At 39.6% G+C, this 21,011-nt stretch overlaps 1 protein-coding gene across 1 annotated transcript in view; it reads left to right on the plus strand.

Annotated features, from left to right (window-relative positions):
• The window catches only part of Cage1 (cancer antigen 1), a 64,328-nt gene that overhangs the window by 24,749 nt on the left and 18,568 nt on the right, over positions 1-21,011 (plus strand). The window contains exons 6-7 of the mRNA XM_048348550.1: positions 16,260-16,403; positions 18,561-18,671. Of these exons, the coding sequence (XP_048204507.1) occupies positions 16,260-16,403; positions 18,561-18,671 (255 nt within the window). The remainder of the gene's footprint in view (positions 1-16,259; positions 16,404-18,560; positions 18,672-21,011) is intronic.

Here is a 21,011-nt window from a genome sequence, read left to right on the forward strand (position 1 = left end):
CTGTGATAAATGTATACTCACCAAACAAAAGAGGCCCTACATATGTCAAGCAAATTCTCACAATTACAGAACAAGATAGACACAAACACAATCATAGTGGGTGACCTTAATGCCCCACTCTCTCCAAGGGACAGATCCAAAACCCAGAGGATTAGCAAGGGAGCTGAGGACATAAGTAACACCATATCCCAAATGGATCTGACAGACCTATACAGAATCTTCCACCCTACAGAGACCCAATACACCTTCTTTTCAGCAGCCCATGGATCACATTCCAAAATAGCCCACACAAAGAACCTCAGCAAATACAAAAGTATTGACGTCATCCCATGTATTATATCTGATCACAGTGGATTAAAGGTAACCCTCAACAACAAAAGATACCACAGAGGCTATACACACTCTTGGAGGCTAAACCCCACACTGCTATCCAACACTTGGGCCACAGACCAAATTAAAGATGAAATCAACGAATTTATAAGCCACAATGACAATGAAAACACATCACAAAGAAACCTATGGGACACAGCTAAGGCAGTACTGAGGGGCAAGATCATTGCCCTCAGCACTCACATTAAAAGAATGGAAGCAGAGCAGGTGAATAACCTCAAGATGAAACTAAAACAACTGGAGAAACAAGAAATGACAGAATCTAAAATGAGCATGAGGGGAGCGATCACAAAGATTAAAGAAGAGCTAAATCTGATTGAAAATAGAAAGACCATTCAACAAATAAATAAGACTAAAAGCTGGTTCTTTGAGAAAATAAATAAAATTGACAAACCTCTTGCAAGACTTACAAAAAAAAGAAGAGAAGAAACTCATATATGTAAAATCAAGGACTCCACCGGAAAAATTACAAGTACACACGATATTCAAACAATCATAAGGAGCTATTTCCAAAACCTCTACTCAGCAAAAAAACAAATTTTTTTTCAAATTTTTATTATCAAACTGATGTACAGAGAGGTTACAGTTTCATACGTTAGGCATTGGATACATTTCTTGTACTGTTTGTTAGCAAAAAAACAATTTCACAGAAATGGATCAATTCTTAGAGAAGTACAAACTGCCCAAACTGAACCAAGAAGAAATAAATCAACTAAATAAACCAATAACATACAGTGAGATACAGGAGGTAATCAAGAAGCTCCCAACAAAGAAAAGCCCAGGCCCAGATGGATTCACCAACGAATTCTACAAAACCTTTAGTGAGGAGCTAATACCAATACTCCTCAAACTCTCCCACGAAATAGAAACAGAGGGAGAAATCCCAAACTCATTCTACGAAGCTAATATCATACTCATTCCCAAACCAGGCAAAGACCCAACAAAAAAAAAAAAAGAGAACTACAGACCAATATCACTAATGAACACAGACGCAAAGCTCCTCAACAAAATATTAGCTAACAGGATCCAGAAACTGATTAAGAAAATCATACATCATGACCAAGTAGGCTTCATCCCACAGTCATAAGGATGGTTCAACATCCGTAAATCAATCAACGTAATTCACCACATAAACAGATCTAAAATTAAGAATTACATTGTTATCTCAGTCGATGCCCAAAAAGCCTTTGACAAAATATAACATCCATACCTATTAAAAGCTTTGGAGAGAACAGGAATAGTTGGAACATTCCTCAAAACAATAAAAGCCATATACAACAGACCAACTGCTAATATCATATTAAATGGAGAGAAACTTGAATCATTCCCCCTAAACTCAGGAACAAGACAAGGATGCCCACTCTCCCCACTTCTTTTCAACATAGTGCTGGAATCCCTAGCCATAACAATAAGGCCAGAGGAGGACATCAAAGGGATCCACATCGGCAAGGAAAAAATCAAGTTATCCCTATTCGCAGACGACATGATCTTATATCTGAAGGACCCAAAAAACTCAGTCCCCAAACTCCTACACCTAATAGACCGATTTGGCAAAGTAGCAGGATACAAAATCAATCCACAAAAGTCAGCAGCTTTTCTGTACACCAGCAATACACAAACAGAAAAGGAAATTATGGAAACAATTCCATTTACAGTAGCCAAAAAAAGAATAAAGTACCTAGGATCAACTTAACCAATGATGTGACGGACCTATTTAATGAAAACTATAAAAAGCTAATAAGGGAAATCAAAGAAGACACAAGGAGATGGAAAGACCTCCCATGCTCATGGGTAGGCAGAATCAATATAGTGAAAATGGCCATATTGCCCAAATTGTTATACAAATTCAATGCAATCCCCATCAAAATCCCAGCTACATTCTTCACTGAAATAGAGAAAACAACCCATAAATTCATATGGAACAGCAAAAAACCTAGAATAGCCAAAGCAATTCTAGGCAAAAAAAAAAAAAAGCAGTGCAGGAGGTATCACAATACCAGACTTCAAGCTGTACTACAAGGCCATCATAACAAAAACAGCATGGTATTGGTACAAAAACAGATCAGAAGACCAATGGATTAGAATTGAAGATCCAGAAATAAAACCGCACTCTTACAGCCAGCTGATATTCGACAAAGGAGCTAAAGACATACAATGGAATAAACATAGCCTCTTCAACTTGGTGCTGGGAGAACTGGGCAGCCATCTGCAGAAAATTCAAAGTAGACCCAAGCCTATCACCATGCACCAAGATCAACTCAAAATGGATCAAGGACCTCAATATCAGACCTGACTCCTTGAAACTACTGAAGGACAGAGTAGGAAAGACGCTAGAACTTATAGGCACAGGAAGGAACTTCCTGAATATAGTCCCAGGGGCACAACAAATAGGGGAAAGACTTGACAAATGGGACTACTACAAAAAAAAAAAAGTTTCTATACAGCTAAGGACATAGCCACCAAAATAGAAAGACAGCCAACGATATGGGAAAGGATATTTACCAGCACAGCAACAGACAAAGGCCTGATATCTATCATCTACAGAGAACTCAAAAAACTAAGCCCCTCCAAGCCCAACAAACCTATTAGGAAATGGGCAAAGGAGCTAAAGAGAGACTTCACAAGAGAAGATATAAAAATGGCAAAGAAACACATGAGGAAATGCTCAACATCCCTGGTAGTAAAGGAAATGCAAATAAAAACAACCCTGAGATACCACCTCACCCCAGTTAGAATGGCCTATACTCTGAACTCAGGCAACAACAAATGCTGGAGGGGGTGCGGGGAAAGAGGACCCCCTTCTCCATTGTTGGTGGGCGTGCAAATTAGTACAACCACTTTGGAGAACAGTATGGAGGTTTCTCAAAAAGCTCAATATAGACCTACCCTATGACCCAGCCATACCACTCCTAGGCATCTATCCTAAACAACAAACCCCAAGATATCAAAAAGATATTCGTACTTCCATGTTTATCGCGGCACAATTCACAATAGCCAAAATATGGAAACAACCCAGATGCCCCTCCACAGACGAATGGATCCAAAAAATATGGTACTTATACACAATGGAATACTACATAGCGATTAGGAATGGTGAAATATTGTTATTTGCAGGGAAATGGTCAGAACTCGAACAAATAATGTTGAGCGAGACAAGCCTAGAACACAGAAAACAAAGGGGCATGATCTCCCTGATATATGACTGTTAACAAAGGGAGATGGAGAGACAGTAGGGACCAAGTCTTTGAAACCAAAAACTGCTTGTCAAATAGTATTCCCCACAGGATTGGGGCAGCGACCCAACAGTATGTAACTAAAACCAAACAACTACTCAACATATAAAGGTCAAAAATTGACCTCTCAGGGGAATACAATAGCTCAAAAGCTATGTATGTACGCTCATATAAGACTACTGTCAACATATGGTCTAATATCCACATTACAGTTAAAGCCCTAGGCGAACTTTCTCGGGCGTGGCCATGTGGCTACTGTATATGTTCTTGATACATTGTATATTGTATATATGTCTACCTGACCCATAGGGCAGTAAGGTTCAACAGCCAAACTCAAACCTGGAGCCAGTATACAAACAAGTCCCTGCTGACGAACCAGCGGGAACCAGCACAAAGCCAAGCCAAGGTCGCCACCTACAGGCCCCTGAAAGTGCAAAAACTCCAGATGCACAAATCACAAAGAAATATTACACATTTTATGAAAGGTCAAGCCAGCTCGCCAGCCCTGAAAAGCAGTACAACCAAAGAGGAGATGGAGAATAAATAAACTGAGGCTAAAATAGCAGAAAGCTATGATCGAAAGCCTCAGGAACGAATTCAGAAAACAATTCCAGGAGTTTAGAATGGAAGTCTCAAAGGACCTTCAGGAAGTCAAGAAAGAAATGGAAGCAAAAATAGAAACATTCTACTCCTCCATTAATGAAGACCTTAACATCCTGAGAAACAAAGTGCATGGAAAAATAGATTCAAAACACAACTCATTAAAAGAAGAAATTACCACAATGAGATCTGATCTAGCAACCATAAACAGGCTCACTCACCTCAATGCAAACCACATTTGAAGCCACATCTCAAAGAATTGATCACTTTGAATCTCCAGTCTCTCTTTTGGATGATGATTCAGCTGACAAGGACCAGAAGATTACCACACTCCAAGAAACTGTCAAACTTTAGGTCAGACTAATCTAGGAGTTAGTGGACAGGGAGAAGAGATAAAAATCTGCGTATAATCGGAATAGATGAAGGAGAGGAGTACCAGAGCAGAGGTATACAACACATATTCAATACAATTATTACAGAGAATTTCCCCATCTCAAAATGGAAAACCGCACCCACATAACAGAAGCATATAGGTTACCTGGCAGACCGGACCCTAGAAGATCCTGCCCTAGACACATTATTATCAAGGCCTCAGATCTCAACAATAAGTAGCAAATTTTGAACGCAGCCAAAACGAAGAAAGAACTATATTACAATGGAAAAAAGATCAGAATCACAGCAGACCTCTCCACACAAACTTACCACACACGAAGAGCCTGGAAGAACACAATGCAAGTACTCCAGGCCAACAACTGCCAGCCCAGAATTAGATATCCAGCAAAATTAGAATTTACATTTGAGGGAAAAACCAGATCTTTCCATAGCAAAGAGGAACTAAAGGATTATGTGAATAAAAAAACAGCCTTACAGCAAATTCTAAGAGGGGAACCCCACATAACAGAAAACGTACAGGACCCCCAGACAGAAACAGAAAGAAACTACAATAGCCACTGTCCAACTGGAAGAGCAGCTCAATAAAGACAAGAAAGAAGGGAGAGGAAACACAGCCTAACAGGAAAATGGAAGGGAAAAAAAACACTCCTATCCATGATCTCTTTGAATAGAAATGATATAAATTCTCCGATAAAGAGGAGTAGACTGACAGAGTGGATCTGTAAACAAAAAATTGCTATCTGTTGTCTTCAAGAGACCCATCTTACAGCAAGGGACAAAAACAGGCTCTGAATGAAAGGATGGAGCAAGATCTTCCAAGAAAACCCACCTACCAAAATGGCAGGGGTAGCCATCCTGATTTCAGACAACCTAGACTTCTCACTAAAATCAGTTCAAAAAGATAAAGAAGGGCACTACATTTAAATACAAGGAAAAATCCAGAATCAAGATATCACATTGATAAATTTATACTCGCTGAACAAAAGAGGCCCTAAATATGTCAAACAAATTCTTTCAAAACTACAGAACAAGATAGACCCAAATACAATCATAGTGGGAGATTTTAATACTCCACTCTCTCCAAGAGACAGTTCCAACACACAGAGGATTAGCAAGGGAGCCGAAGACCTAAATAACACCATATCCCACATGAATCTGCAGATCTGTACAGAGTTTTTCACCCTACAGAGACCCAATACACATTCTTCTCAGCAGCCCGGGGAACATGCTCCAAAGTAGATCATGTCATAGTCCACACAAAGAACCTCAACAAATACAAGAGTATTGACATTATCCCATGTATTTTATCTGATCACAGTGGAATCAAGGTAACCCTCAATAACACAGGATACCACAGAGACTGCACAAATACTTGGAGGCTAAACCCCTCACTGTTATCTAACACTTGGGTCACAGAGCAAATTAAGGACAAAATTAACGAATTCATAAGCCACAACAACACTGAAACTACATCACAAAGACACCTATGGGATACAGCTAAGGCAGTGCTGAGGGGCAAGATCATTGCCCTCAGTGCACACATTAAAAGAATGAAATCAGAACAGGTAAATAACCAGGCAAAGACCCAACAAAAAAAGAGAATTACAGACCAATATCACTAATGAACACAGACACAAAGCTCCTCAACAAAATATTAGCTAACAGAATCCAGAAACTGATCAAGAAAATTATACGTCATGACCAAGTAGGCTTCATCCCACAGACCCAAGGATGGTTTAACATCCGCAAATCAATAAACATAATTCACCACATCAACAGAGCTAAAACCAAGAACCACATCATCATCTCAGTCAATGCCCAAAAAGCCTTCGAGAAAATACAACACCCATACATATTAAAAGCCCTGGAGAGAACAGGAATAGAGGGAACATTCTTTTCTTTTCTTTTTCTTTTTCTTTTTCTTTTTTTTTTTTGGCCAGTCCTGGGCCTTGGACTGAGCACTGTCCCTGGCTTCCTTTTTGCTCAAGGCTAGCACTCTGCCACTTGAGCCACAGCGCGACTTCTGACCATTTTCTGTATATGTGGTGCTGGGGAATCGAACCCAGGGCCTCATGTATACGAGGCAAGCTCTCTCGCCACTAGGCCATATCCCCAGCCCCAGAGGGAACATTCTTTAAAACAATAAAAGCCATATACAACAGACCAACTTCTAATATCATATTAAATGGAGAGAAACTAAAACCATTTCCCTTAAATTCAGGAACAAAACAATGATGTCCACTCTCCCCACTTCTATTCAACATAGTGCTGCAATCCCTAGCCATAACAATAAGGCAAGAGGAGGACATCAAAGAGATCCACATTGGCAAAGAAGAAATCAAACTATCCGTATTTGCAGATGACATGATCTTATATCTGAAGGACCCAAAAAACTCAGTCCCCAAATGCCTAGAACTAATAAACCATTTTGGCAAAGTAGCAGGATACAAAATCAATCCACAAAAGTCAGCAGCTTTTCTGTACCCCAGCAATGTAAAAGTAGAAAAGGATATTATGGAAATAATACCATTTGCAATAGCTAAAAAAAGAAAAAATTACCTAGGGGTTAACCTAACTAAAGACATGAATAACCTGTTTAATGAAAACTATAAAAACCTAAAAAGGGAAATCAAAGAGGACACCAGGAGATGGAAAGACCTCCCATGCTCATGGGTAGGCAGAATCAATGTAGTGAAAATGGGAATATTGCCCAAAATGTTATACAAATTCAATGCAATCCCCATCAAGATCCCAGCTACATTCTTCACTGAAACAGAGAAAACAACCCATAAATTCATATAGAACAGCAAAATACCTAGAATAGCCAAAGCAATTCTAGGAAAAAGAAGTAGTGCAGGAGGTATCGCAATACCAGACTTCAAGCTCTATTATAGAGCCATCATAACAAAAACAGCTTGGTATTGGTATTAAAAACAGATCTGAAGACCAATGGAATAGAATAGAAGACCCAGAAATAAAGCCACATTCTTAGTCAGCTGATGTTCAACAAAGGAGCTAAAGACATACAATGGAAAAAACATAGCCTCTTCAACTACTGGTGCTGGGAAAACTGGGCAGCCACATGTAGAAAACTTAAAGTGGATCCTAGCCTATCACCATGCACCAAGATTAACTCAAAATGGATTAAGGACCTCCACATCAGACCGGAATCCTTGAAAATACTGAAGGACAGAGTAGGAAAGATGCTAGAACTTATAGGCACAGGAAAAAACTTCCTGAATATAGTCCCAGGGGCACAACAGATAGGGGAGAGACTCGACAAATAGGACTACTACAAAATAAAAAGGTTCTTCACAGCTAAAGACATAGCCACCAAACTAGAAAGACAGCCAACCATATGGGAAAGGATCTTCACCAGCACAACAACAGACAAAGGCCTAATATCCGTCATCTACAGAGAACTCAAGAAACTAACCCCCTTCAAACCCAGTAAACCAATTATCAAATGGGCAAAGATGCTAAAGAGAGACTTCACAGAAGAGATAAAAATGGCAAAGAAACATATGAGGAAATGTTCAACATCCCTTGCAGTAAAGGAAATGCAAAAAAAAAAACCCTGAGATACCACCTCCCTCCAGTTAGAATGGCCTATACTCTAAACTCAGGCAACAACAAATGCTGGAGGGAATGCGGGGAAAGAGGAACTCTTCTCCACTGTTGGTGTGAGTGCAAATTAGTACAACCACTTTGGAGAACAGTATGGGGGTTCCTCAAAAAGCTCAGCATAGACCCACCCTATGACTCAGCCATATCACTACGAGGCAATTATCCTGAACAACAGGACTCAGGATATAAAAAAGACATCTGCACATCCATGTTTATCACTGCACAATTCACAATAGCCAAAATATGGAAACAACCCAGATGCCCCACTACAGATGAGTGGATCCAAAAAATGTGGCACCTATACACAATGGAATACTACATAATGATTAGAAATGATAAAATATTTGTATTCACAGGGACAGAACTTGAACAAATGATGTTGAGTGAGACAAGCCTAGAACACAGAGAACAAAGGGGCATGGTCTCCTTGATATATGACTGCTGGAGGGGTGGGGACAGTAGAGACCAGGTCTGCAAAACAAAAAACTTCTTGTCCTACCTGATCTAGGGAAGGGAAAGAAAAATGAGGGTGTAAGATATCACAAGATACGTACTCACTGCCCTGTTATGTAACTGTACTCCTTTTGCACAACACCTTGTCAACAAAATGTAATTAATAAAAATTTTTAAAAAGAAATTACATAAACCTGAAGCTTCTTTTATAGGAAAATACCAGGAGTTCAAGCCCCAGAACCAGCAGACAAAATTACAAAACCAATATTACATTATTGCCACTAGGCATGATAGTACACATTTGTCATCCCAACTGTTTGGGAGGCTGAAATAGGAAGTTGAAAGTTCAAGGTTAGTTTGGGCAACTTAGTGGGCCCTTATCTCAAAGTAGAATTTTAAAGAGGGCTGAGTATAGTTTGGTGATAGTCTGAGATCATGACTTCGATCCCCATTACAATATTTTTTAAAAGACATTATTGCCTCTTTTTTTGTCTTTTTTTTGCAAGTGTACAGTTCAGTTCTTTAGAGGTAACCTAACTTCCCTTATAGAAGTTGAGAAGCAAATCTCTCTCTTATAGTATAGCTCTCTCTTACAGAATAAACATTTGCAGAATAAGCTAGAGGTTTAAACTCAGTGGCAGAGTACCTGCCTAGTGTATAGTTCCATGGTCAAAACACACACACACACACACACACACACTTTAATTAAAACATTACATTGATACATAAAAGATTGATAGCTAACTTAGTAACCAACCATTCTAAAGCATTCTGCATAATAATTCCTAACTCATACACATTGATAGCAATTGCTGGCAGTGCCCAGGGCTCTAGGAAGGCTCTGGGTCTCCAAATGGCTTATGAAAGGCCTCTGCAGAGGGATGCTATTGAGCTTCTGGATGTGACTTCAACTTGCCTGAAATATCTTCTTAAAAGTTTTAGTGCAGCTGGATGCTGGTGGCTCATGCCTGTAATCTTAGCTACTCAGGAGGCTGAGATCTGAGGATCACAGTTCAGAGGTAGCCCAGGCAGGAAAGTCCATGAGACTCATAACTCCAATTAAGCACCAGAAAACTAGAAGTGGCAGTGTGGCTTAAAGTGGTTGAGCACTAGCCTTGAGCTGACAAACTCGGGGACAGTGCCCAGGCCTAGAGTTCAAGCCCCACGACTGACCAAAAAGAAAAAAAAAAGATTTAGTGCACATCTGAGAAGCCTGGATCCATGTACCTACTTTTCCCTAAAATATCAAGACCAACAAACTCTCAAAACCATAAAGGGCTCCTTTTTTTTTTTTCTTTTTGCCTAGTACTGAGGCTTGAATTCTGGGCCTTGTGTTTGTTTGTTTTTCACTCACAGCTGACACTCTACCACTTGAGCCACACCTCCACTTCTAACTTTTATTATTTTGGCTGGGCCTGGTACTTGAACTCTGGGGCTGGGAGCTGTTACTGAGCTCTTGTTTACAAGGCTAGTGCTTTACCACTTGAGCCTCAGCTCCACATCCAGCTTTGTTCTTTTTGGTAGATAGAGATAAGAGTCTCACATACTTTCCTGCCCATGCTGGCTTCAAACTGTAATCCCCAAATCTCAGCCTCCTGAGTAGTTAGAATTATAGGCGTGAGCTATCAGCACCTGCCTTTTTACTGCCTATTTGTCTACCTAGGCTGGCTTGAAACTGAGATTCTCAGTTTCTACTGACATTCTGAGATGTCAGTAGCTAGGATTATAGATGTGAGCCACTGGTACCCAGAAAGAGCTCCTTAGCTTGAAATAAGAAAAACTTGCCTGGTGTTGGTGCCTCCTGCCTGTAATCTTAGCTATTCAGGGGGCTAAGATCTGAGAATCATACCTGGTTCAAAGCCAGCTTGGGCAAGAAAGAACATGAGACTCTATCTCCAATTAACCACCAGAAAACCAGAAGTTGCTCCATAGCTCAAAGTGATTGAGCACTAGCCTTGAGCAGAAGAGTCCAGTGGCAGAGGAGGAGGAGGGAAGGAGGAAGGAAAAGGGAGGAGAAAAAACTCTTACTCCTAGAATCCAGTTTTATCAGATTTCTGAGCTAGATAGCAGCTTTCTGCTTATGAAAATTTCTCTGACCAAAATTGTGCTCTTGGGGGGAAAAGAAAGGATGGTGAAAAAGGTCGATTCTCTCTGCTGCCTGGAAGAAAATCCTAAGAAGGACTCATGAGAAAATGCTTCCCTAGACTTAAAAAAAATTAATTTATTGATTGTCAAAATGATGTACAAAGGGGTTACAATTTCATAAGTAAGGCAATGAGTACATTTCTTATCAAACTTGTTACCTCCATTTTTCTCCCACTCCCCCCCTTCCCCAGCTCCCTCCCCTCCCCCTCAAGTTGTACAGTGGGTTTACAGCATATTGCCTGTTGCTGTTGCATTGGTTCACCTTTTACCCTTTGTCTTGGCATTCTCATGTTCCCTTTCCTTTCCCCAGTTCTGATAAACATATATATGATAGCCAGTGTACCAAAGTCAGTTACAGAGACATCAGGGGTAAAACCATGGGGAAGAACAACAAGAGAAAAAGGCATAATTTCACATGGTACATTGAAAATGAGAAATGAGCAGAGATATTCTTCTGAATTGCAGGATCACTGAGCTCTCTCTGGTGGCAGGTCACGGTACATTTCCCTGGTGTCCTGCCACGAGGATAATTGGCTAGTCCCCAGGTGATGGTTTGTATTAAGGAAGCCCTATGACTTGTGGCCACTGCTTTCAGGATTTTTTTTTTTAAGGGAAATGGATGACCACACTTATCTAAGTGAGGAAGAACAAGATTCAGAACTGCAGAAGAGTTTAACAGGCTCAGCAAATAGATAATAATAAAAAGGAGCTGATCTTTGTTAGGGTAACTTCTGATTCAAAACCAATCATTCCAATTTTTTGCCAGTCCTGGGGCTTGAACTCAGGGCCTAAGCACTGTCCCTGGCTTCTTTTTGCTCAAGTCTTGCACTTTACCACTTGAGCCACATTGCCACTTCCAGCTTTTTTTTTTTCCTGTATATATGGTGCTGAGGAATCAAACACAGGGTTTCATGTATGCCCGGCAAGCACTCTACCACTAGCCCACATTCCCAGCCACTCATTCCAAAAATTTGAAGAGTCACCTCAGGTTCATTTTTAAGGAGAAAAAGTTGTCGCCTTAGAAAAGATAGTGCTTTCAGAGCACAGCCTAATGACATGTTTCCTATGGCAGAAACAGCGTTGGGATCAGAATCAAGATCAACAGATTGTCCTATTACTATGAAGCTGTTGTCTAATTTTGATGATAAAAATAATTCACCACGGTCATTAATTAGGTCCTCAGGATTATGTGCTTCTTTGGTTACATTACCAAGTTCAAAGCAGTACTTTCAGTAGAAGATGTGAATGAAAGTCCTGTGTAGCAAAGTGACAGCATCCCATATGTGAAGCAAGTACCAAGGCCTGAGCTCAATGACAATCACATAGGACCATGTTCTTCACCTTTGTCTCTTCAGGCATTTTTCACACAGTGAATCCTCAGCAAAATCTACACTCAAACCATGTCTGTGCCTCACTAAGCCACGTTCAGAATGGAGCACCTTTTCCAACAACTTTTTCAAAGTACAATGCCAATTTCAAGCCAATATTTAAATCTTGATAGGGAACATAGATGGGCAAAAGTAGACTTTTCAAACCTTGTAAGACACACAAGACTTGGATCCCAAGACAGGAAATCTACCTGTTATTTTTTTTTTCCAGTCTTGGACCTTGGACTCAGGGTCTGAGCACTGTCCCTGGCTTATTTTTGCTCAAGGCTAGCACTTGGTGACTTGAGCCACAGTGCCACTTCTGGCTTTTTCTATGTATGTGGGGCTGAGGAATCGAACCCAGGGCTTCATGTATACGAGATGGGCACTTTACCACTAGGCCATATTCCCAGCCCCGAAATCTACCTGTTATTTGTTGACTTCTACTGTGGCCATGATGACTGATGGACAGGTGGAACCGAAGACTTAAACAACCTTTAAAGAAGTTGGAAAGCTCTGAAAAAAAAGTGAAGTTTATGAATCACATGAAACATCATTTGGAACTTGAGAAGCAGAAGAGTGATAACTGGGAAAATCACACTCCCATGGGATACTGCCACCAGTAATTCCCCACGCCCTTTTACCTGCAGTGTCACATGGAACATAGCACACACTGCAGAAATACTCTGGTATCTGTAAATCTGAATCGACATTCACAAGAGATCAAGTTCTCTTCTAGCATATGAAGTACAATTACAACCCTGTGCGAGTGGAAACACATTTTAGAGTGTGCCATGCACATACTAATTACTGTTTTGTCTAGGAATTTTCAAAACGACATCACCATACATGTTTCATTTTAATGGGCACTAGGAAAGAAATGTTCACTAGTGTTATAAATGTTTGCTTGTGTTTACTTTTCAAGGAAAAAGGTAGAGCATAAGAGCCAGTGTTAGGGGCTGGGAATGTGGCCTAGTGGTAGAGTGCTTGCCTAGAATGCATGAAGCCCTAGGTTCAATTACTCAGTACCACATTACAGAAAAAGCCATAAGTGGTGTTGTGGCTCAAGTGGTAGAGTGCTAGCCTTGAAGAAAAAGAAGCCAGGGACAGTGCTCAAGCCCTGAGTTCAAGCCCCAGGACTGGCAAAAAAAAAAAAAAAAGCTAGTGTTATAAATGTTTTAAGAAGTCTAGGCAACTAGAAGGCCTTCCTCCTGAGAAATTGTTATTCAAGTGTCCCTGGGCCCTTTTCATTCAGGATTAGGGAAGGTAGCATCCAATACTATGAGCACAAGTCACTTTGAACCATCTTCCCCCAGGTCTAAAAGCAAATTTCAAAATAACTCATTGCTTAGTTTAGTAAACCAAAAGCAGGTATTTTGGTCAAAAAACTCCCATAGAAACAAAAAAAATGCAAATCACACATTATCCATTATTCTGAAGTTATTTGAGTGTTTTTTTCTTTGTGGCATTGAGGTTTGAACTTGTGGTCTTATGGTTGTATCTCCAACCCTTGAGATTTTTGTTTTTAATTATAGAGGCTTTAGTGATTGTAGATTCTAAAATGTTAAACATCACAATTCTCTGAAATTGTTTTGCAGTTACTATTGTGTTCAGTAGTTCTGCCTTATTTTTTTTTTTGCAAGGTAGACTTTTTTACTGTAAAGGTGATGAACAGGGGGTTATAGTTACATAAGTAAGGTAATGAGTACATTTCTTTTTTCAACACTGTTACCGCCTCCCTCATTTTCTCCCGCTCACCTCTCCCCACTCTCCTCACCCCCAAGTTGTAAAGTTCATTTCCAACATACTAAGTCTGCCTTATTTGCATATTTATTTTACATGATTTTGACCAAATGCAGTAAAAAATTATTAATTAAAAAAATTTCAGGGGCTGGGAATATGGCCTAGTGGCAAGAGTGCTTGCCTTGTATACATGAAGCCCTGGGTTCAATTCCTCAGCACCACATATACAGAAAATGGCCAGAAGTGGCGCTGTGGTTCAAGTGGTAGAATGCTAGCCTTGAGCAAAGAGAAGCCAGCGATAGTGCTAAAGCTCTGAGTCTAAGCCCCAAGACTGGCCAAAAAAAAAAAAATTCAAAAAAATTTAATATAACACACATATTGATTTCAGAGAAGCTTAGTCCTACTTTATCAGCTATACTTATTTTCCATCATGCACATTCCCACCCCTCCTCGCCCCTAGTTTTTCTCTTCGGCCACACCAGTGCTTGAACTAAGGACCTTATGGTAGCTTGGCTTGCTTGCGAGGTCAGCATTCTCACTCCTCTAGCCCTGCTTTTTTATTTTTTGGTTTCTTTTGGAGTTGGAGTCTCTCAAACTTTTCTACCTAGATTGGCTTTGAACTGTGATCCTCTATATCTCAGCCTCCTGAGTAGCTGAGATTACAAACCTAAGCCACTAGTGCCCAGCTTTCCCACATTTTTAATTAGCATCAATGATGTGAGGGAGTTTCATTTTGATATCCATATATTCATACAGTGTAGCTTGATGAAACCCCTGTCACTCTCCCTTACCCCTCTTCTTCCTTCCCAAACCAATCTCAACAAGCTTCATTGTTCCATTTTCACACATGCACACAAAGTATTTTGACCATATTCACTCTTTTTCATGCTGTTTGCTTCCCACACTCTTACTAGTAACTACATCCTAGAGAGGTCTTGTTTTACATTTCCATCATTCTTTTGTTTTAATATATACTATTGTTCAAAGAGGTTTCACCATGACATTTAACACATCTATTTACAGTATTTTCATTGGGCTGACCCCTCACTGACTCTCTCTTTCCCAATCCTGTTTCAGTGACTTCATTTTCTTATTTTCATTTCCAGATACATTTCAGTATTATTTAGATTCTATCATTTTCCCCCATCCCCTCAAACAAGCCGGTAAATATGTAATATATACATTCCTCTGTGTTTATGTATATGTTACCTTTTAAGACTAACATTCAGGGCTGGGAATATGGCCTAGTGATAAAAGTGCTTGTCTCGTATACATGAAGCCCTGGGTTCAATTCCTCAGTACCACATATATAGAAAAAGCCAGAGGTGGCGCTGTGGCTCAAGTGGCAGAGTGCTAGCCTTGAGCAAAAAGAGGCCAGGGACAGTGCTCAGGCCCTGAGTTCATGCCCCATTACTGGCAAAAAAAAAAAAAAAAAAAAAGACTAACATTCACCAGGCACTGGTGGCTCAAGCCTGTAATCCTTGTTACTCAGGAGGCTGAGATGTGAGGATCACAGTTCCAAGCCATCCCAGTCAGGAGAGGCTGTAAGACTTATCTCCAATTAACCATCAGAAAACCAAAAGTGGAGCTGTGGTTCAAAGTGGTAGAGTGCTAGCCTTGAGCAAAGAAAGTCAAGGACAGTGCCCAGGCTCTGAGTTCAAGCCCCACAACCAACAACAACAGAAAAGACTACCATTTACATATGAGAGAAAATATGACCTTTGTTTTTCTGAACCTAGCTTGCCTAACATAATTGTCTAGTTTCTTTTTTGATTAACTTTAAATGAAAAAATTTTATTATTATTTATGGCTGAAGAATACTCAATTGTGTATACATACCACATTTTCCTGATCACAGTCATCTGTTCTTAGCTTTTGAGTTGTCCTTCATGAACTGTTTTTCTGTTGATGAAAACACACATACACACACACACGGATAGATATTTAAAGCATTGTTACTTTGGTTTATAAATAGAGCTAGTATCTATCCAAATTACTATTTTATGGACTTTTTTGAATTTCTTTGTCTTATTTGCTGTTCATTCTTTCAGAGAAAATTATTTTATTAACATTGCCAAAATATAAGTAAAACAGCAATTACAGTAATGAACGGTCTGCTGGAAAAAAAATATTGGTAGCTGTCATTTATATGAACAAGAGGTTTTTGGGCTGCTCAGTACTTTTCAAAAGTATAAAATTGTCATCCCCCAAAAAAGGTTGAGAGCCATTTCTCAGATTTTTCAAGAGTGTTAGTTCATTTAGGAGTTTACATAAGAGGTAACTCTGCTTCTTTATCTTGTACATGTAGGCTACAAAGAAGATGCCTTCTAATTTGTGCCTGAATTGTGAAGAAGACAGCCTGAACCCCTCAGATGTGAGGGAGACCTTGCAGATGCAGACCTCTAAAATTCACAGTCTTCTGACCCTAGTGGTAGGACTTCTTACATGTCAGGTGATTTTAAAATGTCTGATTTCTTTAGTCAGGTGGGTGAGTGTTACTGCTGTACTAAACGTAACAAGGCTATAAAATGTGTCCGAATTATGTCATAGAAGTAAAAAAGCAGAAGAAAAAAATGCAGACTTTTAAATCAACCAATCTATCTTTCCTTTTTCTTGCTGCTGCTTCTTACAATTTTTCTTCAACAACTAATTCCCAGTTATATATTTTGTACTACTTGAGACTGAACCCACAACATTGCACATGCCAGACAAGTGCTCTACCACTTGAACTGCACTTTAACATTTTGTCTTTTTTTTTGAGATAGGGTTTCACTACTTTTGCCTTGACTGGCTTTGAACTTCTGATTAGCTGGGATTACAGGGATTACACTATGCCACTATGTATGATTGGATTATTCATATTTATGAGTTGTTTACCTAATATAAAAACAATAGTGTTGGGATAAAGGAGCAGTGTATATTAGTAGAATGATAATGAGTATTGAAGCTGAGTGAGCATAAGAGTATACACCTGTAATCTTAGCACTAGGGAGGCAGGAAAAGATCATGAGTTCCAGGCCAGATTGGACTACGTACTGAGATACTATCCTAAAAAACAAATAAGCAGAGCAATAAAAAGAAAAGGAGGAGGCTTAAAAATAATAGAAAGGGAAGAGGCAAAAGGAAAAATGAAGTGTCAGAGGAGTTCAAATCCTGGCTTGGCCATTTCCTGGTTGTATGTTTTGGCAACTAATTTCACTTTTCTCATTCTCAGTTTGCACATTTAAGTAGTAGTGATATTTAACACAAAGACATGTGAAAGGGTACTCGTGTTCTTGACAGGTTCACATTAACCCTCTCTCTTCCCTTGTATTATTGTATATTTCTTTTATCTTATTTGCAACTGAGCTGAAATTTGGGGGCATAGATTTTCTGTTTCTGATCCAAGGCAAATTCTGTCTGTGTTGTTTTAGATAAAAATTATCCAACACTGTTTTTTGTTGGGTTCCAGAAACCAGGCTAAGCAGTTCATACATAGATCACCAAGTGTTAGCCAACATGCTACATAACTTTATTTTTAAAGATTTGAAAGTAAATAGAGCCCAGATATTTTGTTACAACCACTCCCTCCAACATTTGTTTTCCCTGGTTTCTCCTTTACTTGCTGCTTACTGCTTCTCTACTAGACTTCTTAATGGTAGTGCATTGTCAGGTGATAAGAGATCACATCAAACTCCAAAAAGATATGATCTGCTTGTCTGTCTGTTCTGTGTCTCCCATACCCACTAGAGGTAAGTGCTTTCAACACCAGACACTCGGGAGTGCTATAGGTCTAGTATCTCATGCAGAGGTAAACTCATAATGGACTCTCAGCAAGTATCTGCTTTCCACAAGACAGGGTCTTGAAGGCATTTATATTTACTGTCCTTGATTCTTGTGGGTTATCTCATTCTGTCCTTACCTTGTTGTTGTTGTTGTTTTATCATATTAGGCTTAAAAAAATTGCTAGTCCTAGGGCTTGAACTCGGGGCCTGAGCACTGTCCCTGGCTTCCTTTTGCTCTAGGCTAGCACACTACCACTTGAGCCACAGCACCACTTCTGGCTTTTTTTGTTTATGTGGCACTGAGGAATCGAATCCAGGGCTTCATGCATACTAGACAAGCACTCCACCACTAAGGCACATTCCCAGCACTGGCTTTAAATTTTTTTAACTAAGAAAACCAAGCCTGGGAATGAATAGAGTTTCTTGTCTGAGATTTTACATATGGTTAAGTGACAGAACTCAAATACAAACCCTTGCATGTTAGACCTTTTAGTTATGATTCTACAACTATTTTCATTCTGGGGTCCTTTAAAATATCTAGAGTTTCCATATTCTTGAGGCTGTTGAATTATTCTGGAATGTTGTCTAAAATTGGGACTTGTAAACAAATAGGTTAAAGGTTTATATACAATTAAACTAATGCATCTCAGTAACTTATGTACAAATGTGAATCAATATGAAGTCTTTCTGTATTAACTCTTTGTGGAATGTCTTGGAGTATGGGAAGATTTTATGGTATGATTTTAACTCTTTTGGTCTGGCCACTTCCTTCAGAAGGGAGATTTGTTTTATTTACCTTTTCTCTTTCCTCCTTTTAATGTGCTTTCTCCAACTATTACCCTTAGGACATCAGCAATCCTGATGGTGAACATTTCAAAGAAAGTGAGAAAGTTAGTAACATAATGCTGAAAAAACTGAAGAGCATTCAGCACAGGAAGAAAGAGTTGGAAAAGCAGGTACTATATATTTCATTCTAAAAAAATTTAGTGAAAGGAAATAGTCAAAGATCCCAGAGAAGTTGTTCCTCAAATCTGGATTCATTTAAAAATTGTTTGGGGGAAGGGGAACTAGATTAGTTGACTATGCCTCTCATAAAGTAGATATATCACTCAGCATTTGACTTGTTTTATAATCAAAGACTGTAATGGAAGGTCTTATTCATCTACAGAAAATTTGGGAGTGATTATGTTTTCATTTCTGCATGGCACTACTTGTTTGTCTTATTGTTTTGTTTGTTTTGTTTTTGCCAGTCCTGGGGCTTGAACTCAGGGCCTGAGCACTGTCCCTGGCTTCTTTTTTTTTTTGCTCAAGGCTATCTCAAGGCTTGAGCCACAGTGCCACTTCCAGATTTTTCTGTTTATGTGGTACTGAGGAATCGAACCCAGGGCTTCATGCATGCTAGGCAAGCACTCTACCCCTAAGCCACATTCCCAGTCCTGTTTGTTTTTTGTATGGATACTGGGGTTTGAACTCCTGCTCTCACTTGGCTTTTTTGCTCAAGGTTGGCACTGTACCACCTGAGTCACTCCTCTACTTCTAGCTTTTTGCTGGTTAATTGGAGATAAAAGTCACATGGACTTTCTTGCTTAGGCTGGCTTTGAACCTTGGTCCTGAGATTTCAGCCTCCTGAGTAGCTAGGATTACATGTATGAGCCACCAGCACCCAACAATAGTGTTTAATATTGCTATAGTACTTTAAAACGTTATCATTGGGGGCTGGGAGTGCTTGCCTCATATACATGAAGCCCCGGGTTCGATTCCCCAGCACCCCATATATAGAAAACGGCCAGAAGTGGCGCTGTGGCTCAAGTGGCAGAGTGCTAGCCTTGAGCAAATAGAAGCCAGGGACAGTGCTCAGGCCCTGAGTCCAGTCCCCAGGACTGGCAAAAAAAAAAAAAAAAAAAAAAAAAATGTTATCATTGGCATAATGTGAAAATTGGAGTAAAAAAATGGTTTTATTTCTCAGGTGGGAAGAAGTGCAAGAATATCCATTCCTGGGTGTGTTGGTCTTGTTTGTATTACCATGGCCAAATATCTGACATAACTTAAGGGAAATAATTATTTTCGTTCACAATTTTGGAGGGCTAAGTCATTTGGCTCTGTATTTCTGGGCCTATCATGAGGTAGAACACCACAGTGGCTGGAGCATGTGGTATAAGGCATTGTTCATCTCATGGCAGCTGAAGTAGGGAAGGGAAATCCAGAATGGTCTGGACAAGATAAAGTCCCCACCAGAACATGACCCCATGACCTTTACCCCAAACCAGGCCCACCTCCTACATTTCCTTCACTGCCTCTCAATAATGCAATCCTATTATAAATCCATCACTAGAGCACTCATGATCTATGTCTAGAAATGTTCTCACAGACACCTAGGCATTTCTCAATCCAATCAAGTTGACAGTAAAGTTTCTTCAATTATTCCTTTTTGATGTGGTAATATAGAGATTGCAAAACAAAATTAAGAAATCATGTTAACTTCTTTTTTTTTAATGACAATGACAATTTTATGGGGCTAGGGAATAAAACATTGAAATCTGGACTCTTGGGTCCTAAATAACTCTGAACTGCTGTGAGTGGAAAACATGTTGTAGATATCTGAGGAAATCTTGTGTCTAGTTAACCTTAGGGGAAGGGCCAAGAAATATGCCCACTCACACAGAGGAAATACTGCCTCTACTCCTCTACACCAACCCTTCAAACGTAAGTCCAAATAAGGAAATGCAGTTTCAGATTTTTATATTGTTTGGGTTAATTTCTCTGTGTCACTGAAATAATGGCAAATTACAATGATACAAGGTCAATAATTTGAAGAAATATGTAGAATATGGGAGGGAAATGTAAATGATATGACTGACAAATAGCTGTTAATTGTTGCTGTATTTTTGTTTTATTTTGTGCTGGTTCTGGGGCTTGAACTCAAGTCCTGGTCATGGTCCTTCGGGTTTTTGGCTCAAGCCTATTATTGTTCTGCCACTTGAGCCACAACTCCACTTCTGGCTTTTGGGTGGGTAACTGGAGATAAGAGTCCCCTGGACTTCCCTGCCCAGCTGGCTTTGAATTTCAGTTCTCATATCTCAGCTTCTTGAGTACCTAGAATTACAGGTATGAGCCACCTGCATCTAGCTGTGAATTGTTTTGAATGACAATTTTTATTATTTTTATATACAGGAAACTCACCAGTATACATTCAACCCAGATTAATGTTAAATTTTGTAGGCCTTGCCATTTCCAGCTCTAAAATGTGAGCTACAAATTTTGAACCCAAGCCATTGAACCCAAGCCTCCTCAATGAT

The sequence above is a fragment of the Perognathus longimembris genome, chromosome 6, assembly GCF_023159225.1.
Source record: "Perognathus longimembris pacificus isolate PPM17 chromosome 6, ASM2315922v1, whole genome shotgun sequence".
Classification (NCBI taxonomy): domain Eukaryota; kingdom Metazoa; phylum Chordata; class Mammalia; order Rodentia; family Heteromyidae; genus Perognathus; species Perognathus longimembris.